The 17,194-nt window shown below is 32.2% G+C and overlaps 3 protein-coding genes across 11 annotated transcripts; 1 reads left to right on the top strand and 2 right to left on the bottom strand.

Annotated features, from left to right (window-relative positions):
• Nucleotides 1–795: 795 nt before the first annotated feature.
• Nucleotides 796–4,045, bottom strand: LOC117236610 (DNA polymerase iota). Of its 4 annotated transcripts, none has more exons than XM_033499708.1 (3): nt 3,842–4,045; nt 3,313–3,504; nt 796–3,180 (listed from the first exon to the last, which is right to left on the bottom strand). In XM_033499708.1, the coding sequence occupies exon 3, from the start codon at nt 3,128–3,130 to the stop codon at nt 1,403–1,405; it is 1,728 nt and encodes a 575-aa protein (XP_033355599.1). In that variant the 5' UTR covers nt 3,131–3,180; nt 3,313–3,504; nt 3,842–4,045; the 3' UTR covers nt 796–1,402. The 4 variants fall into 4 exon arrangements, with proteins under 4 accessions (XP_033355599.1, XP_033355597.1, XP_033355598.1 ...); XM_033499706.1 differs by having other exon boundaries at nt 3,565–4,043; XM_033499707.1 differs by having other exon boundaries at nt 3,693–4,043.
• A 705-nt stretch (nt 4,046–4,750) lies between these two features.
• On the top strand, nt 4,751–12,797 carry LOC117236611 (E3 SUMO-protein ligase PIAS2). Of its 5 annotated transcripts, none has more exons than XM_033499711.1 (9): nt 4,751–5,136; nt 5,928–6,094; nt 6,338–6,439; nt 6,560–6,704; nt 6,805–7,095; nt 7,329–7,430; nt 7,560–7,800; nt 7,873–8,289; nt 12,527–12,797. In XM_033499711.1, the coding sequence occupies exons 1-9, from the start codon at nt 5,113–5,115 to the stop codon at nt 12,601–12,603; spliced, it is 1,566 nt and encodes a 521-aa protein (XP_033355602.1). In that variant the 5' UTR covers nt 4,751–5,112; the 3' UTR covers nt 12,604–12,797. The 5 variants fall into 5 exon arrangements, with proteins under 5 accessions (XP_033355602.1, XP_033355600.1, XP_033355605.1 ...); XM_033499709.1 differs by lacking the exon at nt 12,527–12,797 and adding an exon at nt 8,400–8,663 and having other exon boundaries at nt 4,755–5,136; XM_033499710.1 differs by lacking the exons at nt 4,751–5,136; nt 12,527–12,797 and adding exons at nt 5,143–5,454; nt 8,400–8,663.
• LOC117236612 (acetylcholine receptor subunit beta-like 2) lies at nt 9,366–12,659 on the bottom strand. 2 transcript variants are annotated; one of them, XM_033499715.1, is made up of 13 exons: nt 12,543–12,659; nt 12,318–12,442; nt 11,991–12,148; nt 11,871–11,915; nt 11,689–11,798; nt 11,423–11,603; nt 11,129–11,285; nt 10,911–11,038; nt 10,667–10,842; nt 10,418–10,570; nt 10,231–10,355; nt 9,869–9,981; nt 9,366–9,662 (listed from the first exon to the last, which is right to left on the bottom strand). In XM_033499715.1, the coding sequence occupies exons 2-13, from the start codon at nt 12,367–12,369 to the stop codon at nt 9,444–9,446; spliced, it is 1,617 nt and encodes a 538-aa protein (XP_033355606.1). In that variant the 5' UTR covers nt 12,370–12,442; nt 12,543–12,659; the 3' UTR covers nt 9,366–9,443. The 2 variants fall into 2 exon arrangements, with proteins under 2 accessions (XP_033355606.1, XP_033355607.1); XM_033499716.1 differs by having other exon boundaries at nt 10,231–10,343.
• Nucleotides 12,798–17,194: the final 4,397 nt, after the last annotated feature.

Raw genomic sequence — 17,194 nt, 5'->3', positions numbered from 1 at the left:
GCATATATATATATATATATATATATATATATATATATATATATATATAATATAATATAATATAATATAATATATATTTTTATTCTGTTATTATTCGAGCTATATATATATATAAATTGTCCGTTCCCTTATGTAAGTATGATCGTTTACAAAAGCTACTGTTTCAGTATCACTTGCCGTCGATCACGCTTTAATGCACATATGCTTTTCGATAAATCGTGTGAAAGTAAACGTGTGTATAATATAATATAATTTGAAACTGCGTGAATCGTTGGCTTACTTTTTTTCGTTTTGTCTTATCCGTGTTTGCTTAAACGTATATTATAATTATTCACCTTGTACCATACCGAATCGATAAAACTTTATGATTGTCTAATATTTTTAATATAACTATATATTATAAATTACGCTTATCTTATTCTAACGGTGCTCCTTACCAGTAGCACGCTAGGGGCGATTGAGTATTTCTGTACGGCATGTCTTTTGTAACACCCGTTACACATAGAATAACATCGATAGTAATAAAAATATAAACATTATTTCGTTTCATTTTTAAACTTTAAATCATACAATTATAATTTAATAGCTAGATAGTACGTACAAAATCAAATGCCAGCACCTCGTTTAACGAGACGGATTACGTTTGAAAGTGCATCAATCACGCACACTAGTTAAGTGTAAATAAAAATACTTTCCTGCCGTTGAAATACTCACAGTGAAATAATCGTGAAGATAGCGAGAGAAAAAAAAGAGGCGAATTATATAGAACATAATTCTAATACAAAAGTATTTAACTTACTTAATCTTAATTTTTATTCATCCGAACAATATTAAACATTAAGAAATACGCGATAGTATTAAGAATCATATAAAACATACATATTGAATGTGTGAAAGATGAAAATAAAACTTATTTTACAATACTTTATCTTTGATTTATAATAAAGAATTCTACTTAAATAGAAATACTTTTCATTGATAGTCGATTTACATTTTCATTTTCTTTCATTTTTGTGAATACACCTTAAATGCAACGCAACTCAAAAAAGTCCGACTATTCTAGGTAATTTAAGTACCAATTGTGCTTGATTTCGTCAAAAAGAAATGAATAAAAATATGTTTTATACAGCTGTTTTATGCAAATTCACATTGGTCTTTTTTTGTGATGTTTAATGAAATGATCAAAATTATACGATAAAGTTACTTTATATCAACATTCATTTAATGTAAATGTTCTAGAAAATATGTGTATACAGAAAGTTAATACCCAAAATCATAAATTGATTTAAAATATTTAGTAACTTAAATTCATAGTATCACATGGTGCTGCCATCCAATATTGTAGGTGTGTAAGTGTGTACATAACGATGGCTATATTATATTTCTAGGCCATAGAACTCCGTCACTTATTGGCTATGAAGTATTTAAGTATATTATTGGGTTTTGGTTTACTAGTCGTCGGCCAGGAACGGGTCACTTCTCTTTGTATATCAATGGGTAAAGATTTAAGAACTGCCGCATCAATTTTCGGAGATAATTGCATTGGTGATGAAGGACTGAGTCGAAGATCAGCCATTTCGTTGCTCGGAGATTCTCTACGTCCACTCAACCATACCTCCAATCTAGTCTTTTTTGGTAAAGGTTCTATTTCGTTCAATACATCATCGTCCGCACTCTGGTTGTTAGCACCTATTGATTTCGAAACTGGCGAGGAGGTGGTACTCATCGTAGAACCGTCGTTACTATCTTGATTTACGCTCATTGGTGATCCGAGATTAATGTCGGAAACGCCTTCTTCCGAGCTTATATCTAGAACAGACTGAACAGCGACCTGTTTTCGCAAGAAAGATGTAATACTATTCTTTCCAGAAGATCTCTCTTCGAATTTCGTGAAAGCAACTCCTAAAAGAGTTAAATGGAATGGTTTAGAAACATCGACAGTACGGTGAAATAGTTTCATTGCTAGTGCCAACATTTTAGCATGATCATAAACACCAGATTTTGTAGAAGGCAATAGGTGTTTCGGTAAAGCGCATTGTCGAGTTTCTCTTTTACCAGAAGTTGGTTTATTAAAATCATGTTTCCTAACAGTTAATCTCATAGCAATGGGAATTCTACCATCCTCCATAGCTAATTCTGTTAATCTTCTCAGAAGTGCTCCTAGTCTTGATTCTACTTCAGCTACCAAAGAAACACTCTTGAAACCATCTTCTAAACCTATACTCTGTCTCTTTCCTGTTGGTTTAACGACGGTCTCGTCGATACCTTCGGCATTATCTTTTAATTTTCGTGCTAAATCAATACCAATTTTCATCTCTAAGGTTTCCAAAGGTGTTTTTCTTAGATCATCCACTGTTTTTATGTTGTTGGAAATTAACAATTGTGCAGTTTTTTGCCCAACACCTGGTATTTTAGATACAGATCCTATAGTAGACAAGAACATAGGTGCACTGCATGGGAATACTAGTGTTTGATGATTTGGTTTATGTAATGATCCCACCAGTTTTGCTAAAAGCTTATTATGTGCTATTCCAGCACTGCATGTAATATGCAAGTCTTTATAAATTTGTTTTCTTATTTCTGCTGCAATTTTGGAAGCTATAATTAATCGAGCATGACAGCCACAAGGACATTCTTCTTCGGAGGTACCAAATACTTTACCAACTGGATTTTCATCTTCCATGTTAATACTTAAATTTAACTCTGAATTATTTCCAGAATTCATATATTTTTGTACAATAGAAGTTACGTCCATAAAATTGTCATCAAGACCCAATCTTTCAACTAATGGAGTAAACTGATGCAATATCTCCAGTACTTTAGCAGAATAGTGACGATAGTTTGTTAAATCTTCACCATTTACCAACACCAATCCTGGACATAATTGTAAAGCTTCCTGTACTGACATACATTTTTTTATTCCATGTTCTCGTGCTAAATAATTGCTTGTCACTACTATACTTTTTTGTTGCACCCCCAATGGTTTGCCTTGTAGCTCTGGATGCCTAAGCATCTCTATTTGAGCATAGAAACAATCAACATCTATATGAATTATGGTTCTCGGATGTCTGATAATTGCATCAAATTCAATAGAATCCATTGAGGTCAATTTACAAACAATATCATACATATAATCTTTATCACATAAGTGACTTATTCAATATTTCAACATAGTATAATCTGTAATAGTAATAAATACTCAATTAGCATTATAAATGGTAAAACTAAATGATTTGTAAATAATTACCATTATTAACATATTACAATTATCAACATAATGAATAAAGCCAAATAGTAAAATTAGTTTATTACCTTTTTCAAAAACAAATTTGCTGAAAAATATATTCTTAAGTGCAGATTTTCATTTTATTCATGACACTAACAAAGAGTAATTTTCTTTATTATTTACACACACGTTATTAACACACTTTAGCATAAATTTTTACAATAATTTTTGAATATAGAAGTGTTTGCTTGTCGATATGTTTAATTGTAGACGTATATCTAAAAAATAGGTTAAGTTGTGCAGTCAAACATACAAACTGTTTATTATTTTTAACTTACATATGGAGACTTATAATTGTATAACAAGTTATCATTTTCGTTCTTAAATAAACTACTCCATAGCACGGCTATTAAAATAGTTTATTATTATTTCTCAGAACTTTCCTTAGATCATAAAGTAAGGTTACCATTATTTAGTGTTCATTTGGAAGCTATATCTCACAACCACATAGAGTATTAACGTATAGATATATTTTTATTTTCCAGAAATCCGTTAGATCACATTGAACGGACATTAATTTGTAGTTGGAGCTGTTAAAAAACACGAATGACTCACTTCTGAAAGCCACATCAACTTCTTATAAATTTCATTGAAGAAATATATTCTTTTTACTGCTGATAAGTTTCGACTGCTAGCACGAAACAAAACTACCGTAAAAACTAAATAGAAATTTGTTTACAAACTGTAATGCGACTAATTTATTTTTCACATGGTAGCCATGTTTTGAATTATTAAAGATACCTTTGTGTGTGTGTGTGTGTGTGTGTGTGTGTGTGTTTATAATTGCATTCTAAATATTGGTGCATATGAATGTTTTAAGATAGATGCACGTATCATCATTTTATGATACAAATATATTTTTCACTAGAGACAGCACACCACAGACTTTTATACAGCACATATTTACATAATGGTGCGTTTTCATGAAGTGATAGCCAATAATATTTAAAATAAACTAGGGGAATTATTTAAAATACATAGATAAAATCTAAAATAAAACTTATGTTTCCCCTAGATATAATCCAATCATATTGTAGATCATTTAGTAAGAATATATCATGAATATAGTAAAGATGAATTACTATAAAAATAGATACTCCAGAAAATTTGATAGGTTTTATATCGTATTGTGCACTTGTGTTTCTAATATATGACTGTGTTTCGTTATCGTAATTTGCATTTACAATTTTTATATATTTTTAAAACATTTTATATTGCACATCAGTTACAAAGGAATGCTAAAGGTTTGGTTGGACGTTTGCAATCTAATAGATGAAATATAACCAGCAAATATATTCAAAGATTTTCCTCCGCGTGTACACTCATTAAAAGTTTAAGAAGACGAAGACAACTTGAAACTATGATTTCCTTGAAACTTCTGTACTTCTTTTACAGCTCTTTTTCTAACATTAATTAACAAAGAAATTATTATAATGTTGTACATTTATTGAATTATACAAATTGAAGTTGAACTCCAAATAAATTGTTAGCAGCCATCTTGGAAAACCCTTTTTCGCATTTCGAACGAACGAAGTGTCAAATATCGATAATTACTTCATCGCACACGGTTGAACTAAAAATTTTTATGGGAATTGAGCTTTCCTAGAAAAGTTAGATTTTTTAAAACGATCTCGAAATTGAAATGTAAAAATCAATTTCGCGCCATAAAATAGTATTATTCGATACTCGCACTTAAAAAGCAAGAAAAATATAGAAGCGAGTTGCGATACAAACAACTCGAATAAGTAAGGGGTAGGAGAATTTTTGTATTGAAAGTTGGAAATAATATAGGCAAGACGGCTTCGCAAAAAAAATCGTCTAAGAAGATGGCGGAGACCAAAGAATTAGAGGTGAGTGAGGTATTAAAAGTGGTGCAGTGCAGTTAGATTATGTGTGAAATTTTAGAGAAAAGTCGGCAAGTCTGCAATGTGAATTTGTCGTGGTTATATCCGGGTTATCAGCGATTTATTTGCGTCAGTGAATTATATTACTAGACGCTTAGTACTTGTTAAGCGCGTTTTTCTTCATTATTGTTATAATTATTTTTTTTCTTCGGTGAAATATTGAGATTAATCAATAGAATTTTTTTTACGATATATTGTGCTTATAATTATGTTGCCTTTACCGAATAAAGCTTATAAAAAACGTCAATATCTTCATAATCACAGGTAACCTAATTATTTTTTTTTTAAATTAAAATCGTTGTCAGTGTTTCTTTATTATTAATCATATGTATTTTATTCGTAAATATTGTTGGACGAATGATATTATCTATGATTGCAAAAATAAATTCTGTTTCATTATTGTATTTTTCTCATTCAATATGGATATGGATGAAAATACTCTATGTGTGTGGTGTGATTGTCTTTAGAATAGAAAACTTGAAGTATGATCTTTATGCCTGGTATTTCAAATTCTATTCCGTATTTCTGCAATTATGTTTATACAAGCCAATATAATAGATAAAATGTTTCTTATGTAATTGAATTGAAATAAATAGAATTGATAATAAATTTAAATGTTAATTTGTTTCTTATTAATACATTGTTATTTATAAAATATATTTTTCTTTTATCAAAATAACAGTTTAGAATAAGTGTATTATATAAAATGTATGCATGCTATAATTTTATGATTGCAGAATATGATATTGAGTTTTCGAGTGTCTGAACTTCAGATGCTTCTTGGTTTTGCTGGTAGAAATAAATCAGGTAGAAAGAACGAATTACAAGCACGTGCACTAGAATTGTTACGTTTGAGATCCCATCCAATTCAACTCAAAATACGTGAATTATATAAATCCATACAGTGAGTATAAGATTTATTAATGACAATACAATTGTTCTTGTAGATTGTACTAAATCATTAACTACCTCTATCACCATTTATTAAATTTTTAATTATTTTGTTTGTTTATTTTAGTGAAGTGTTGAAAATGATTTTCTTTTTATATCTACTATGGCATATTGTTATACTTTAAGTATTATAAATGTCAGTGGATTATTGAGATAAAGTCCCAAACTCATTTTTTTGTTTCAAAATTTTGTTTAGAGCTGATCAATTAGCTGCACATCAAATGTATGGTCAAACAGGTAGTTCTGGGGAGCCACAAATAGATCAAAACATGCATTCCAGAAATTATTACACAACAAGGTAAATATATAGAACAAACAGATAGATAATACAAAGAAAATAAGTTTATGAAGAACGTATATAATTAATTATATAAGATATATTTAACAATGTCGTTTTTTACTTGTAATTAATGTAAAGACAAGCTATCAGTCAACAGCAACAGTCACAGTCTTCAGTTTCTAGTGGAAAGGATTTACCACCTGCACATCAAGCATCTCTACCTCAAGCACCTAGAACAAATCCAGTCTATCAGTCAACAGCGTATGCCAACGTAACACCACAAGTAAGTTATGTAATGTGATTTCTATATAAAATTATATAAAACTTCTATATTATTTTTTGTAGTGGTTTTTTAATATTCATATGACATATTAATATTTCAGCAAACAACAAGTGCAGCCTATAATCCATATCCATATGCACCAAAAGTTTTACCATCACCATTGCAAATACAACCTAGAAATCAATATCCTGTTCATCCAGATGTTAGACTTAGAAAGCTACCTTTTTTTGATTTATTGGCTGAATTGCTGAAGCCATCTAGTTTAATGCCTCAAGGATCTATGAGACTTCAAGAGAATACATTTATGTTTCATTTAACACCACAGCAGTCAACAGATGTAGCAAGTTCACGAGATTGTCGTGCAGGAAGTAAAATGGATTACACAGTACAGGTACATTTTACAGGGAGAGTCTGTTTCTTAATGTTAACCCCTTAACCTACAACTACGGGCATAGCCCGTAGTACGGTGATCGGGCCAAACGTAAATATTACGAGCATAGCCCGCAGTAGATGATCGGACCAAACGTAAATCGACCCAAAATTTTCGAACGTAAATCGTAGTTTAAGGGGTTAAATTTATATTTTTGATTGTTGAGTCTACAATCTGTGTTATGGCTATTTCAGATACAAATGCGATTTTGTTTGCAAGAAACATCGTGTGAACAAGAGGACTGTTTTCCACCAAGCATTGCAGTAAAAGTTAATGGAAAACTATGTCCTTTACCTGTTAGTAGACAGAAATATAAAGAATATACATATACATATACACATGAAAATATTATTTCTTTACCCTAAATTGAAAGTATAGTAAAATGTTTTACTTTCACAAATGAAATGTTTTATTTTTTATTTCAGAATCCAATACCTACTAATAAGCCGGGAGTAGAACCAAAGAGGCCGCCACGGCCTGTCAATATTAGTCCTCTAGTTAAATTATCTCCTACTGTAGCGAATCAAATTCACGTGACGTGGTCGGCAGACTACGGCAGACGATACGCAATTGCGATATATTTAGTTCGAAAGCTTTCAAGTGCTGAATTATTATCAAGGTTAAAAAGTAGGGGAGTTCGACATTCGGATTATACAAGAGGTTTAAGTAAGTAGTTATGTAATTAGAACTATTTGGTGTTGTTGAAAATGAATGCTATTGAAATAATGATCTTTTTAGTTAAGGAGAAACTTAACGAAGATGCGGATAGTGAAATAGCGACAACATCGCTTAGAGTATCGTTAGCTTGTCCGTTAGGCAAGATGCGAATGTGTACACCATGTCGTGCATCGACATGTTCACATTTACAATGTTTTGATGCATCCCTATTCCTTCAAATGAATGAAAGAAAACCGACATGGAATTGCCCAGTTTGTGATAAGCCAGCGTTATATGATAATCTCGTTATCGATGGCTACTTTCAGGAAGTGTTGAACTCTAAGAAACTATTGCCAGATGTAAATGAAATTCAATTATTGCAAGATGGGTCATGGGAAAATTTGGTTCTAAAGAAAGAAAAGGATAAGGAGAAGAGTGAAACAAAAGTTGTTACAAATTCGCAAGATCGTAAAATCGATGTGGATACAGTTGACCTCGGTGAGATTTTATTTCATTCTAATATGTGTAAAGATATGACATATTTAAAAATAAATGTTTTTATGTTTATGAGTGTTTACATATAAATGGGTAATCATATCACTGTTTAGATGAAAGCAATCTTACACCTCCAAAGGAAAAGAAACGAGCTGTTATTATTGATCTAATATCAGACAGTGATGATGATGATGAACGTACCACACCAACACAAAGTACAAAAAAGATAGCTAGTGGTACTTCTTCGCCAAAGAAGTCACAAACTAGCTCCATTAGCAGTACAAGTGAATCACCAGAATTGATGATAATTGATTTAGAATAGAATATTTTATATCTATTGCTACTATTAAATTGCCAAATTTTGTATAGGACAAAAACCAAAATTTTGTTAGTTCTGTGATCATTTAAAAAAAAAAGTTCTACATAAAGTTAAGTATAAGTGAATTCATGACATTTTTACTTTTGGTACTTAAAACTGAAAAAGAAAGGAGCAAAATAATATTTCTTTTTAACTGTAACAACTTAGCATTCCTTTGTATAATCAATATATATATATATATATATATTTTATATATATATATATTATATATATATATATATATATATAGGGGGAGAGAGTGAGAGAGAGAGAGAGAGAGAGGGAGTGATTGCATATTATTTTAATTGATGAAAGGAAAAAATGTAAATTAACGTCTCGAAAATCATAACGTAACGAAAATCAAACTCAATCTAATTAATAAGATACCTTAGTATAGTTTTTCATTATCAAAAACATCATTGTGGAATTTCATCCAAAATAATAAAACTATTTTTATTTTGTAGTATAAGCCTCTTATTAGCCTTGACATGTAAATGAAAGAGGAAAATAAAAGGTGCAAATATTTATATTAATATAAATATGTTAATTATATTACTAGCGTTATTAATGTAATTAAATTTGAGTCCTCTTGAAATTGTTTCTTTATTAAGTTTCTTAGTTGATCAGGGTTAATAAAACTGCTTAGACTATATTTGCTATAGACTTTCTGTTTGTGAAATTCGATCTAAAGTTATAAGGAATAAAATAGATAAAATTCATATAAATAGAATATTAATAATTTAATACTTTTGTATTATGGTTTTTATACGTAAGTCATATGTTCCACGAATCTCAAAGTTTATATGTCTTGCATAGGGATAGAGATTGTATTTGCATTTGGATACATAGAATTGCGAAACGCTATTCCAGAAAGTTGTTGGTCCACAGGTTCTCTTGTATCATATAAACTTGGTGCTTGAAATATTATGCCAAGTGTTCCACCAGTACATGCCAATGTAAAAACCCAAAGAAAAAGTCTATCTAAAATCATAGCTACGAATTTCCAATCTTCTATAACCTGGAAATATTAAAAAATATATGAGGGAAAAATGTATCATATATTATTTCGAGAAGTTATATATATATATATATATATATATATATATATATATACTATTTTTAAAAAAGAATTTTTAGAATTGAAGCCTTAAATTGTCAAGAAAAGTATCAAAAGTAAAACATGAATATTCAAACAATGAATTGTTGAATTATTGATCAACTTACTTCATTATCCTTATCTGCATTTTTTATATGTTGAGCAATAAAACGCACACCCTTTAAAGCTGATATGACATCGGGAGACAAGTGTCGTGGCATCGTATTTTCACTATCAGTGACTGCAACAGTATCTCATTGTTAATGTACATTTCAGAAACTATTACATGACATTAATTGTAATATAATGTGCTGCGCCATATACATCCATGAATTATAGGGTTACTGTTAATTCCAATACACGTTTATTTATTTCAATTGCTATCATGTAATTCTTTATATGTGTCATAAAATGCACTGTCATAATACATTTGATTAATAAAATTTTGTATTAATTATATTATATATTGTAGAGTAATTTAAATATTTACCTGATGCATGCGGTATATGCCGGGCATCGTCTTCTCGTATATTTTTATACTGCGAGGTGACACTTTCGAATCCATCTGGACTTCCTTTCAATTCCAGTGGGTAATCACTAACACTATCAGGAAAACTGTAATGTATACTCCTGAAAAGTTTTCTATTTCAGGATTCGATAAACAGTAGTATAATTACCTAAAATCTATTTCATTAGTATATCCACTATCCATGTACGTATCATCATATTCTGGAGTTGAATACGGTGTCCGACGCATCATTAAAAGTCGCGGCATCCAATTTAAAAATACTCGTCTAACCCAGGGTGACATGTTGTGCGTAGATGGAGACCTATATAAGAAATTTATACGTAACTTTAGGTAATTTATAAATAGGATACTATAATTAATGTTTAATCTAGAATTATTACAATGGAATTTAGTTTACCGAAAATGAACATTTAAAACGCATACGGTAATCCATATCGACAAAGTGACTAAAATCATGGTAAATAGCAAATATTTTCCTAAAAGTGGTATAGCTAGTGACGTTGGTGGAATAATTTCGGCTAATAGTAAAAAGAACACCGTCAACGAGAGGAGAATGGAAGAACACAACGATACCTGTAAAAATTCAATTTTTTACAGTATAAATACCTTTTCGTTTATTTATTATTCTCTGTAATGCTTACTTTTTCACCTGAATCACTTGGTAGATAAAAGACAAGTACCGTAAGGAACGTAATACCCACGCAAGGAATTATTAAGTTGACTGTGTAGAATAATGTCTTTCTTCGCATCGTAATATTAAATGTAATATCTGTATGAATTATATCAAAATGCACTTACATTTCGTATCGTTGTATAAATTGTATGTTAATATAGATGTCAAATATATTTATTTACTCACCAGAATAAGGTTCTGTGCAACATGGATAATATTCTTCGTTTCTGGATGCTGGTACTTCTAAAATGTCCCATTCAACTGATAAGTAGAAGTCGCTTAAATCTATTCCTATTGCAACCAAATTGCTACCACTTTCTTGTTTCATATGTTTCAGATCCACCTGTCAGTAAAAGTTTTTACAAAGTATTTTTGGTAAATAACATTGACGTCAATTATTTGTATTTTCAAATTAATTTATTTCTATTTGATTTGTATCAAAAAAATTATTTATGATTAACGATATTTTTGAATTATAACCTGAGCGCCATTGTATGTCCATGAGCCGAATTTCATAATACACGATTGTTCGTCAAATGGGAAATATTCGACGTTAATCTCACAGGATGATTTGTAAATCGCAGGCGGTTTCCAAGATACTTCACCGGTATACTTTAATGTAGCCTTTGTCATAAGCGTTACTTCGTAATTGCCATCGGCACTATGAAATTATATTTAATTGATGTCTTTTTATGATTATCAAATTCATTACTTGCTAATAAGTTGTAACATACATCAAAACTTACTTATTGTATAGGACAATATCTGGTAGCCAAATATTTTCGGAAGGCACGTATAGCATTTCTACGCCACCGTATTCTTCTGGATCCCATCGTAGTTTATAGTCGATCCATTCCTAAAATGCATAATATCGACAGTGAATAAAATATGTTTATAAAGATAGGTATATTTCTTCAGCAGCTCTTACCTGTTCCACCCAGACGTTGGTAGTCATCACCTGATTTTTTAAATTCTGTAAATTAAAAAAATATTAACAATACCTTTATTGAATAAAAAACAACCAAAATCACAAAATATGACTTTATACCATCTCAATTAGCTGCGAGAGCTTTAAACCAAGCTTTACTGTTAAGGTTTCGGTGTTGTTCTTCACAGGGCGTATAAGTCTATTATAATTCGACAACAAGTCATCATAAAGTCTTTTTGTGTCAGGGTTTGCCTCGTAAATTTTTAACCCAACAGCACCTAGAAGAAATACAAATCTTTTTAGTCATAATTTCTACTCTTTATGTAAGAACAATCGAGTTCATCGCATTCAAATCACACGACAACATGAAACATATATTACGATATAATTCTTAAAAAATTTAAATGATTCTCAATCACTTACAATGTAAAAAGGTGAAACACTTACCGAATATAATGTGAAGGGCATTAAGAAGAATACTAAACGTCAATATTCGCATTTTAGATGTAACTATTTAGAAATTTGTGTAAGATTGAGATGGCAGTGACCACTCCCAGTAGAAACACTTTCACCTATGCACACATATACAATAATTTTTAAGTTAACCTAATTAAATGCAAAAAGAATCGATATCATATTAGATATTTTTCTTCCAGGTGACAAGTGGAAAACCTTATCAGTAGAAAATGAGCGTTCTGCATCCCACTGCACCAAAATCGATATCCGAAGTTAGCGCCATGACACTTGCTCCAGTTTGCACTTCAATGTATTTCGTCTGTTACAAATTCACATCTCAGCGCATGCGCATTAACGATGCGCGCACATCTTTTTCAAATCGTCCACAGGTTGGCGCCTTCAGTCTGTATCAAATCACGTACAAGCATTTTTCGTCTTAAGATTTGTTTTCGTTTTGTTTTGTTTCAGTGGATTTATGTTGTATTCGTTTCAATGCGTTCATAAAGGTAACTAAAATGAATTGTTAGCTGTTTTTTACTTTTGTATTTTAATTAGGTAGCAAATATTATTTGTTTGAACGTTTTAATTCAGATTTCTTAAAAATGAATTACCGACGTTGTATGAATCTTGTTCGTCAGGTAGCGCACTCTGTACTATAATGCAGTATAAGCCAAATGCACCCTTGCAATTCTTTTGGAATACTATTCACAGAACATCATTATGAAATGGTATTTTATACAAATTTTTTATTAGTATAATTACGATAGAGATATTTTTCATGATACCTAAGAATTCAATATATTCGATACATCCTTTCTTCTACGGTAAAATGATGTGTACTGTATCATGATTTTTTATATGTTTCGTAGCCACTTTGACGTGCATTTTTCTCAATACGTACAATCTTTTATCAGACGCAATGTTTACCAAATGCAACTTTGTAGGAAGTATTTTTCATTGATTTATTTGTAAGCTGTTTTATATAATTAAATTAATCGTAGATGTTTGAACATTTTGTTATAATATATAATATTCATCATCTAACCTTTCTTGCTTTTGCAAATTTATAAAAAAGAGAATATTATTTATATATACTTAACAGTTTGTATATTATTCATCAAATACGATCAATAGGTACTGCCAGGAAAGGAATTGAACACTCAAAGACAACCTACTTAACGCTATATGCTCGTAAGAGGTTAATTAAAAGCGAAGCGTAACAATCGATAGGCAAGAAAGGGTAGAACATCGACATCACTCCACGCAGCACTCATAAAAGAGTAGGACCATTGTGGATTAAAGTTTTATTATAAAAATCTATAACGATGCTCATAGAATTGAATTGAATCCTCAACTCTGTCAATTTAGCATCTCGTAAAGTAGAAAAATCCTCTAGCCTTTCCTAGAGCATCGATCACAGTATAAAACCACGTTCATGTTTCAGACAATGGTCGCGTGTCTAGAAAACATCGTAATTATGTCAAAGGAGTAACTGCGGAAGTGTAAAGTACTCCGGGCATGTTGCAGCGAAAATTACGCTTGAAACGGAGATATATGTTCTTCACAAAAATAGCATCCGTAGTGTAACAGCTCTCCTAGGAAGGATCGACTTGCGACCGCACAATATCCCACGTATATACGATTATCGATCAAGGATACGTAAACAGCCGTGGTATAGTTGCGCACACGCGGCGACCAGGCCACTTAGCGTATGTTTGTTTAGTACCTTTTACGACTATATTGTCCGGGCATGTGTTAGATTACGGAGCAGCCAGTGTCTGGCGCATAGCTGAGGGTTGGGTGGTACGGCGCCGTGCTTCGAGAGGGTCATTTATAACTGTTATCGCGAGACTTACTAGCCCACTTACTACCTCCACTGTGTCTATTCTCCACCCACTCTTCTATTCTACTGGAAGAAACGTAAGCGTGAGATGCGCCAGTCCACCGAACCTGCTGGTCATTCTAGCACGGTTTTTTATTCGGTCATCTTGCATTATACCAGAGAATAAAATCTTTGAGTAACGACATCATTTTCAGGAAATCTTGATTTTTACCGCCAGTGTTCTATGAGAAAAATTGGCAGTTGTTTGTTTTTTCTGTTCCTTTCCATTAGTTAGTTTATATTCTATAGATGATTTGTACATTATAATTAATTGTAAAATAGAATTATGGTCTCGAGTTATATTGCGATCTTTCCTAATAAAGCAAGGTAGTAATGGTTGGCTGTATTGTTTTCCTTAAATATAAAATTATTTAGAAATTCATAGTCGAGAAACTATAGGCGAGTGAGGAAGGTTATTTTACGTAAAATATATAATTGTTGCTGGACTAATTACAATCCCGTTTTCATTAGCTTTGGGACTTGTAACCGTAATAGCTGTGTACACAGTCCTAATCCTTTGTTCTCACAAAGCCACTTTGAGTGGCGAACTGACCGGACTGAATGCGAACTTTGGACATAGCGTTTAAGGTTGGTAATATGCTAGCTTTACATAAATCTGCGTGATAACTAATGTGCAAACTTTCATATTTATTGAGATAACCGGATACAATTATATATTAAACGTTGTTAATATAACATATTTTCCTAATTCATGTTTGCTACAGACACACAGATTAGAAGATTAATTTTTAAAAACGGCTGATTGAGATCTCACTTCACGAAGTATGAGTCGTTTAGAAGTTTAGACGATGAAGATAAAACTGGCGGCACCTACTGAAAGTTTAAATCTTTCATGTTCGTCGAACGAACATGAAATTGTCGATATTACGTTCGTGGTTGTTACACAGATTATAACGTTTACAGGGTTGAAACAGAGTTTTATTTGTTAGACTACGTTTCGCGTGAAACGAGAAAGCGTCCCGACATTCGTATTACAACCGATAGCTCATCGTTATCGAGGACATTTCTCATCGCGTTTTTGTCCGTCGTTTCGGGACGGGGCACTTAATCCTAATATGGAAATATGTCGTGCACTCCGCAAGCCGACGATTAATGCGAATAAATCGATTTTTGGCGTAGGGATACGACGGTTACCGCCAAATCCTGGAAGCCACGCCAAGTGGCGGAAACACGGGAATTCCATCTGGATTTACTAAGATCAGTGCCATTTAATGTGGAGCTCGATAAATCCCTTAAAAGCTGGTGGTCGGCAAGAAGACGGTGCATTACAATTTTCCAGAAAGGAGAATGGCGAACGTCTAGGGGAGACGCAGACAAATCTGCAAATGCAAGGCTTCAGGTGCCAAATGCTTTCATCGTATAACGTGAGTAACTGCCTTCCCTGTTTGCTGTCCCACATCGATCGCAATCTATGAGAATAGCAGAGCCATCCAAAAGTAAAAAATCTTACGAACGTATTCCATTTATGCTGATCGAAATACTCGCCTTATAAAATGGATACGAATCGATAGATATTAACATGTACACACACCTATATTCATAAGTACAATATTAGAACACTTATAGTAAAACAAGATATTCATGTATTTTGGATCGTTATCATGTAAAAATATAAAGTTTTAACTAATTAATTATTTCCTTATCAATGTGAATAACCGAGTACAAGACCAACAGATGTTCTGATATTTATAAACGGACGTTTACGTTAATATATTAAAATTTTAAAATATAGGCATCTGGGAGTTGAAAGCTAAATACGATATGGGGAAAACGAAGAAAACGATGTAAAAATACATTTAGTTTTATAAAGCTATGTTACTTAAAAACATAGAATATCATTTCCATTTGCAATTACTATTCGTCGATCTTTATCCTCGATATTCCAATTGTATCAAGTATCTCCAAACTCTGATGTATTTAACTTGTCCGCTTGCACATACTTTCTTAAACATATCCATTTACGTAATTCGCTGTTTGAAACTGCTACTGCCTCTTCAACTGAGCTACATTTCCAGGATGTTCAATTTGCGACGAATTGCTCTGCGCTTAACCTCGAGAGAATTGAGAATAAATACTTTGTGTATATCAATAGAAAACTGGAATATTCGTAACGATCTGCATCTTTATAATCTACTCTTCACCAATGTTTTCCGTGAAAGTTGTGCAATCTCGACGGAGAACCGAGAGACACGGGGTCCGTTAGGATCGCTGGATGGTCAGTATCGTTCTTATGCAACGTTATCTAAACGTCGTTGTTTGCTTATGATTTCCATAATTCCGTACACTTCGTCCACGGCAGGCTCTAAAGAGCCAATATCGAGCAAAGTAGGTGTGTACTTTAATTACTAGAGATAATTACGTCGTCACCGGCTTCAGTAAGGGATGGAGGTTTACTATGATAACAGAGTATCCAATATCCTGGTGAGTTACGTACCAAGCACGACATAGCTTCGTGCATATGTATTCCGCACGTACGCACGCTGGATGTATTTACTATCGTATGCACGCCAGCACATGCCAGCCAGTCGCGTTTGACCTCCATCCGTTATTAATATAATTATCCTCGCGATTATTGTCTTACGGTTGCTGCATTTAACTGCGGACGTACGATATCCGCACCTGTTTTCCTGTCGCCTACCCTGGAAATTAGCGTCTTGGTCACTTGCCTCCAGAGCAATCCGTCTTTCCGTAGATTCGCGACGATTAAATGAATTTTTTGTTAATAATTTCCAATCTAGCGATTTAATACATGTGCTACGGCGATCTCTATTTCCTTAGAATTTAATTTGGGCTTGGCATATACGAAAAGTAATGTTTACGTAACTCGATTAGAAAATGCAGTGGACAACGTAAGGTACATGTGTCACTTTTTTGTGTGTGTACGATTCTATACACGGTATACTATCGTATTTTCTTAGAATTTAATCTGCAATTGCGATATAAAAGATGATTTCAGTGATTAGGA

The sequence above is a fragment of the Bombus vosnesenskii genome, unplaced genomic scaffold (assembly GCF_011952255.1).
Source record: "Bombus vosnesenskii isolate JDL3184/JDL3185 unplaced genomic scaffold, Bvos_JDL3184-5_v1.1 scf7180000013351, whole genome shotgun sequence".
NCBI classification, from domain to species: Eukaryota; Metazoa; Arthropoda; class Insecta; order Hymenoptera; family Apidae; genus Bombus; species Bombus vosnesenskii.
This window is presented reverse-complemented; position numbering and strand designations above follow the sequence as displayed.

What these genes read in the sequence shown, in the direction of transcription:
- LOC117236610 (XM_033499708.1), bottom strand. Translation starts at nt 3,130, where the DNA reads ATGTATGATATTGTTTGTAAATTGACCTCAATGGATTCTATTGAATTT.
- LOC117236611 (XM_033499709.1), top strand. Translation starts at nt 5,113, where the DNA reads ATGGCGGAGACCAAAGAATTAGAG. An exon ending in GGATTATACAAGAGGTTTAA is followed by an intron (nt 7,801 to 7,872) that starts GTAAGTAGTTAT and finishes TGATCTTTTTAG; the next exon opens with TTAAGGAGAAACTTAACGAA. An exon ending in TGTGGATACAGTTGACCTCG is followed by an intron (nt 8,290 to 8,399) that starts GTGAGATTTTAT and finishes ATCACTGTTTAG; the next exon opens with ATGAAAGCAATCTTACACCT.
- LOC117236612 (XM_033499715.1), bottom strand. Translation starts at nt 12,369, where the DNA reads ATGCGAATATTGACGTTTAGTATTCTTCTTAATGCCCTTCACATTATA. An exon ending in TCTCGCAGCTAATTGAGATG is followed by an intron (nt 11,916 to 11,990) that starts GTATAAAGTCAT and finishes TTTAATTTACAG; the next exon opens with AATTTAAAAAATCAGGTGAT. An exon ending in ACTAATGAAATAGATTTTAG is followed by an intron (nt 10,356 to 10,417) that starts GTAATTATACTA and finishes TATACATTACAG; the next exon opens with TTTTCCTGATAGTGTTAGTG.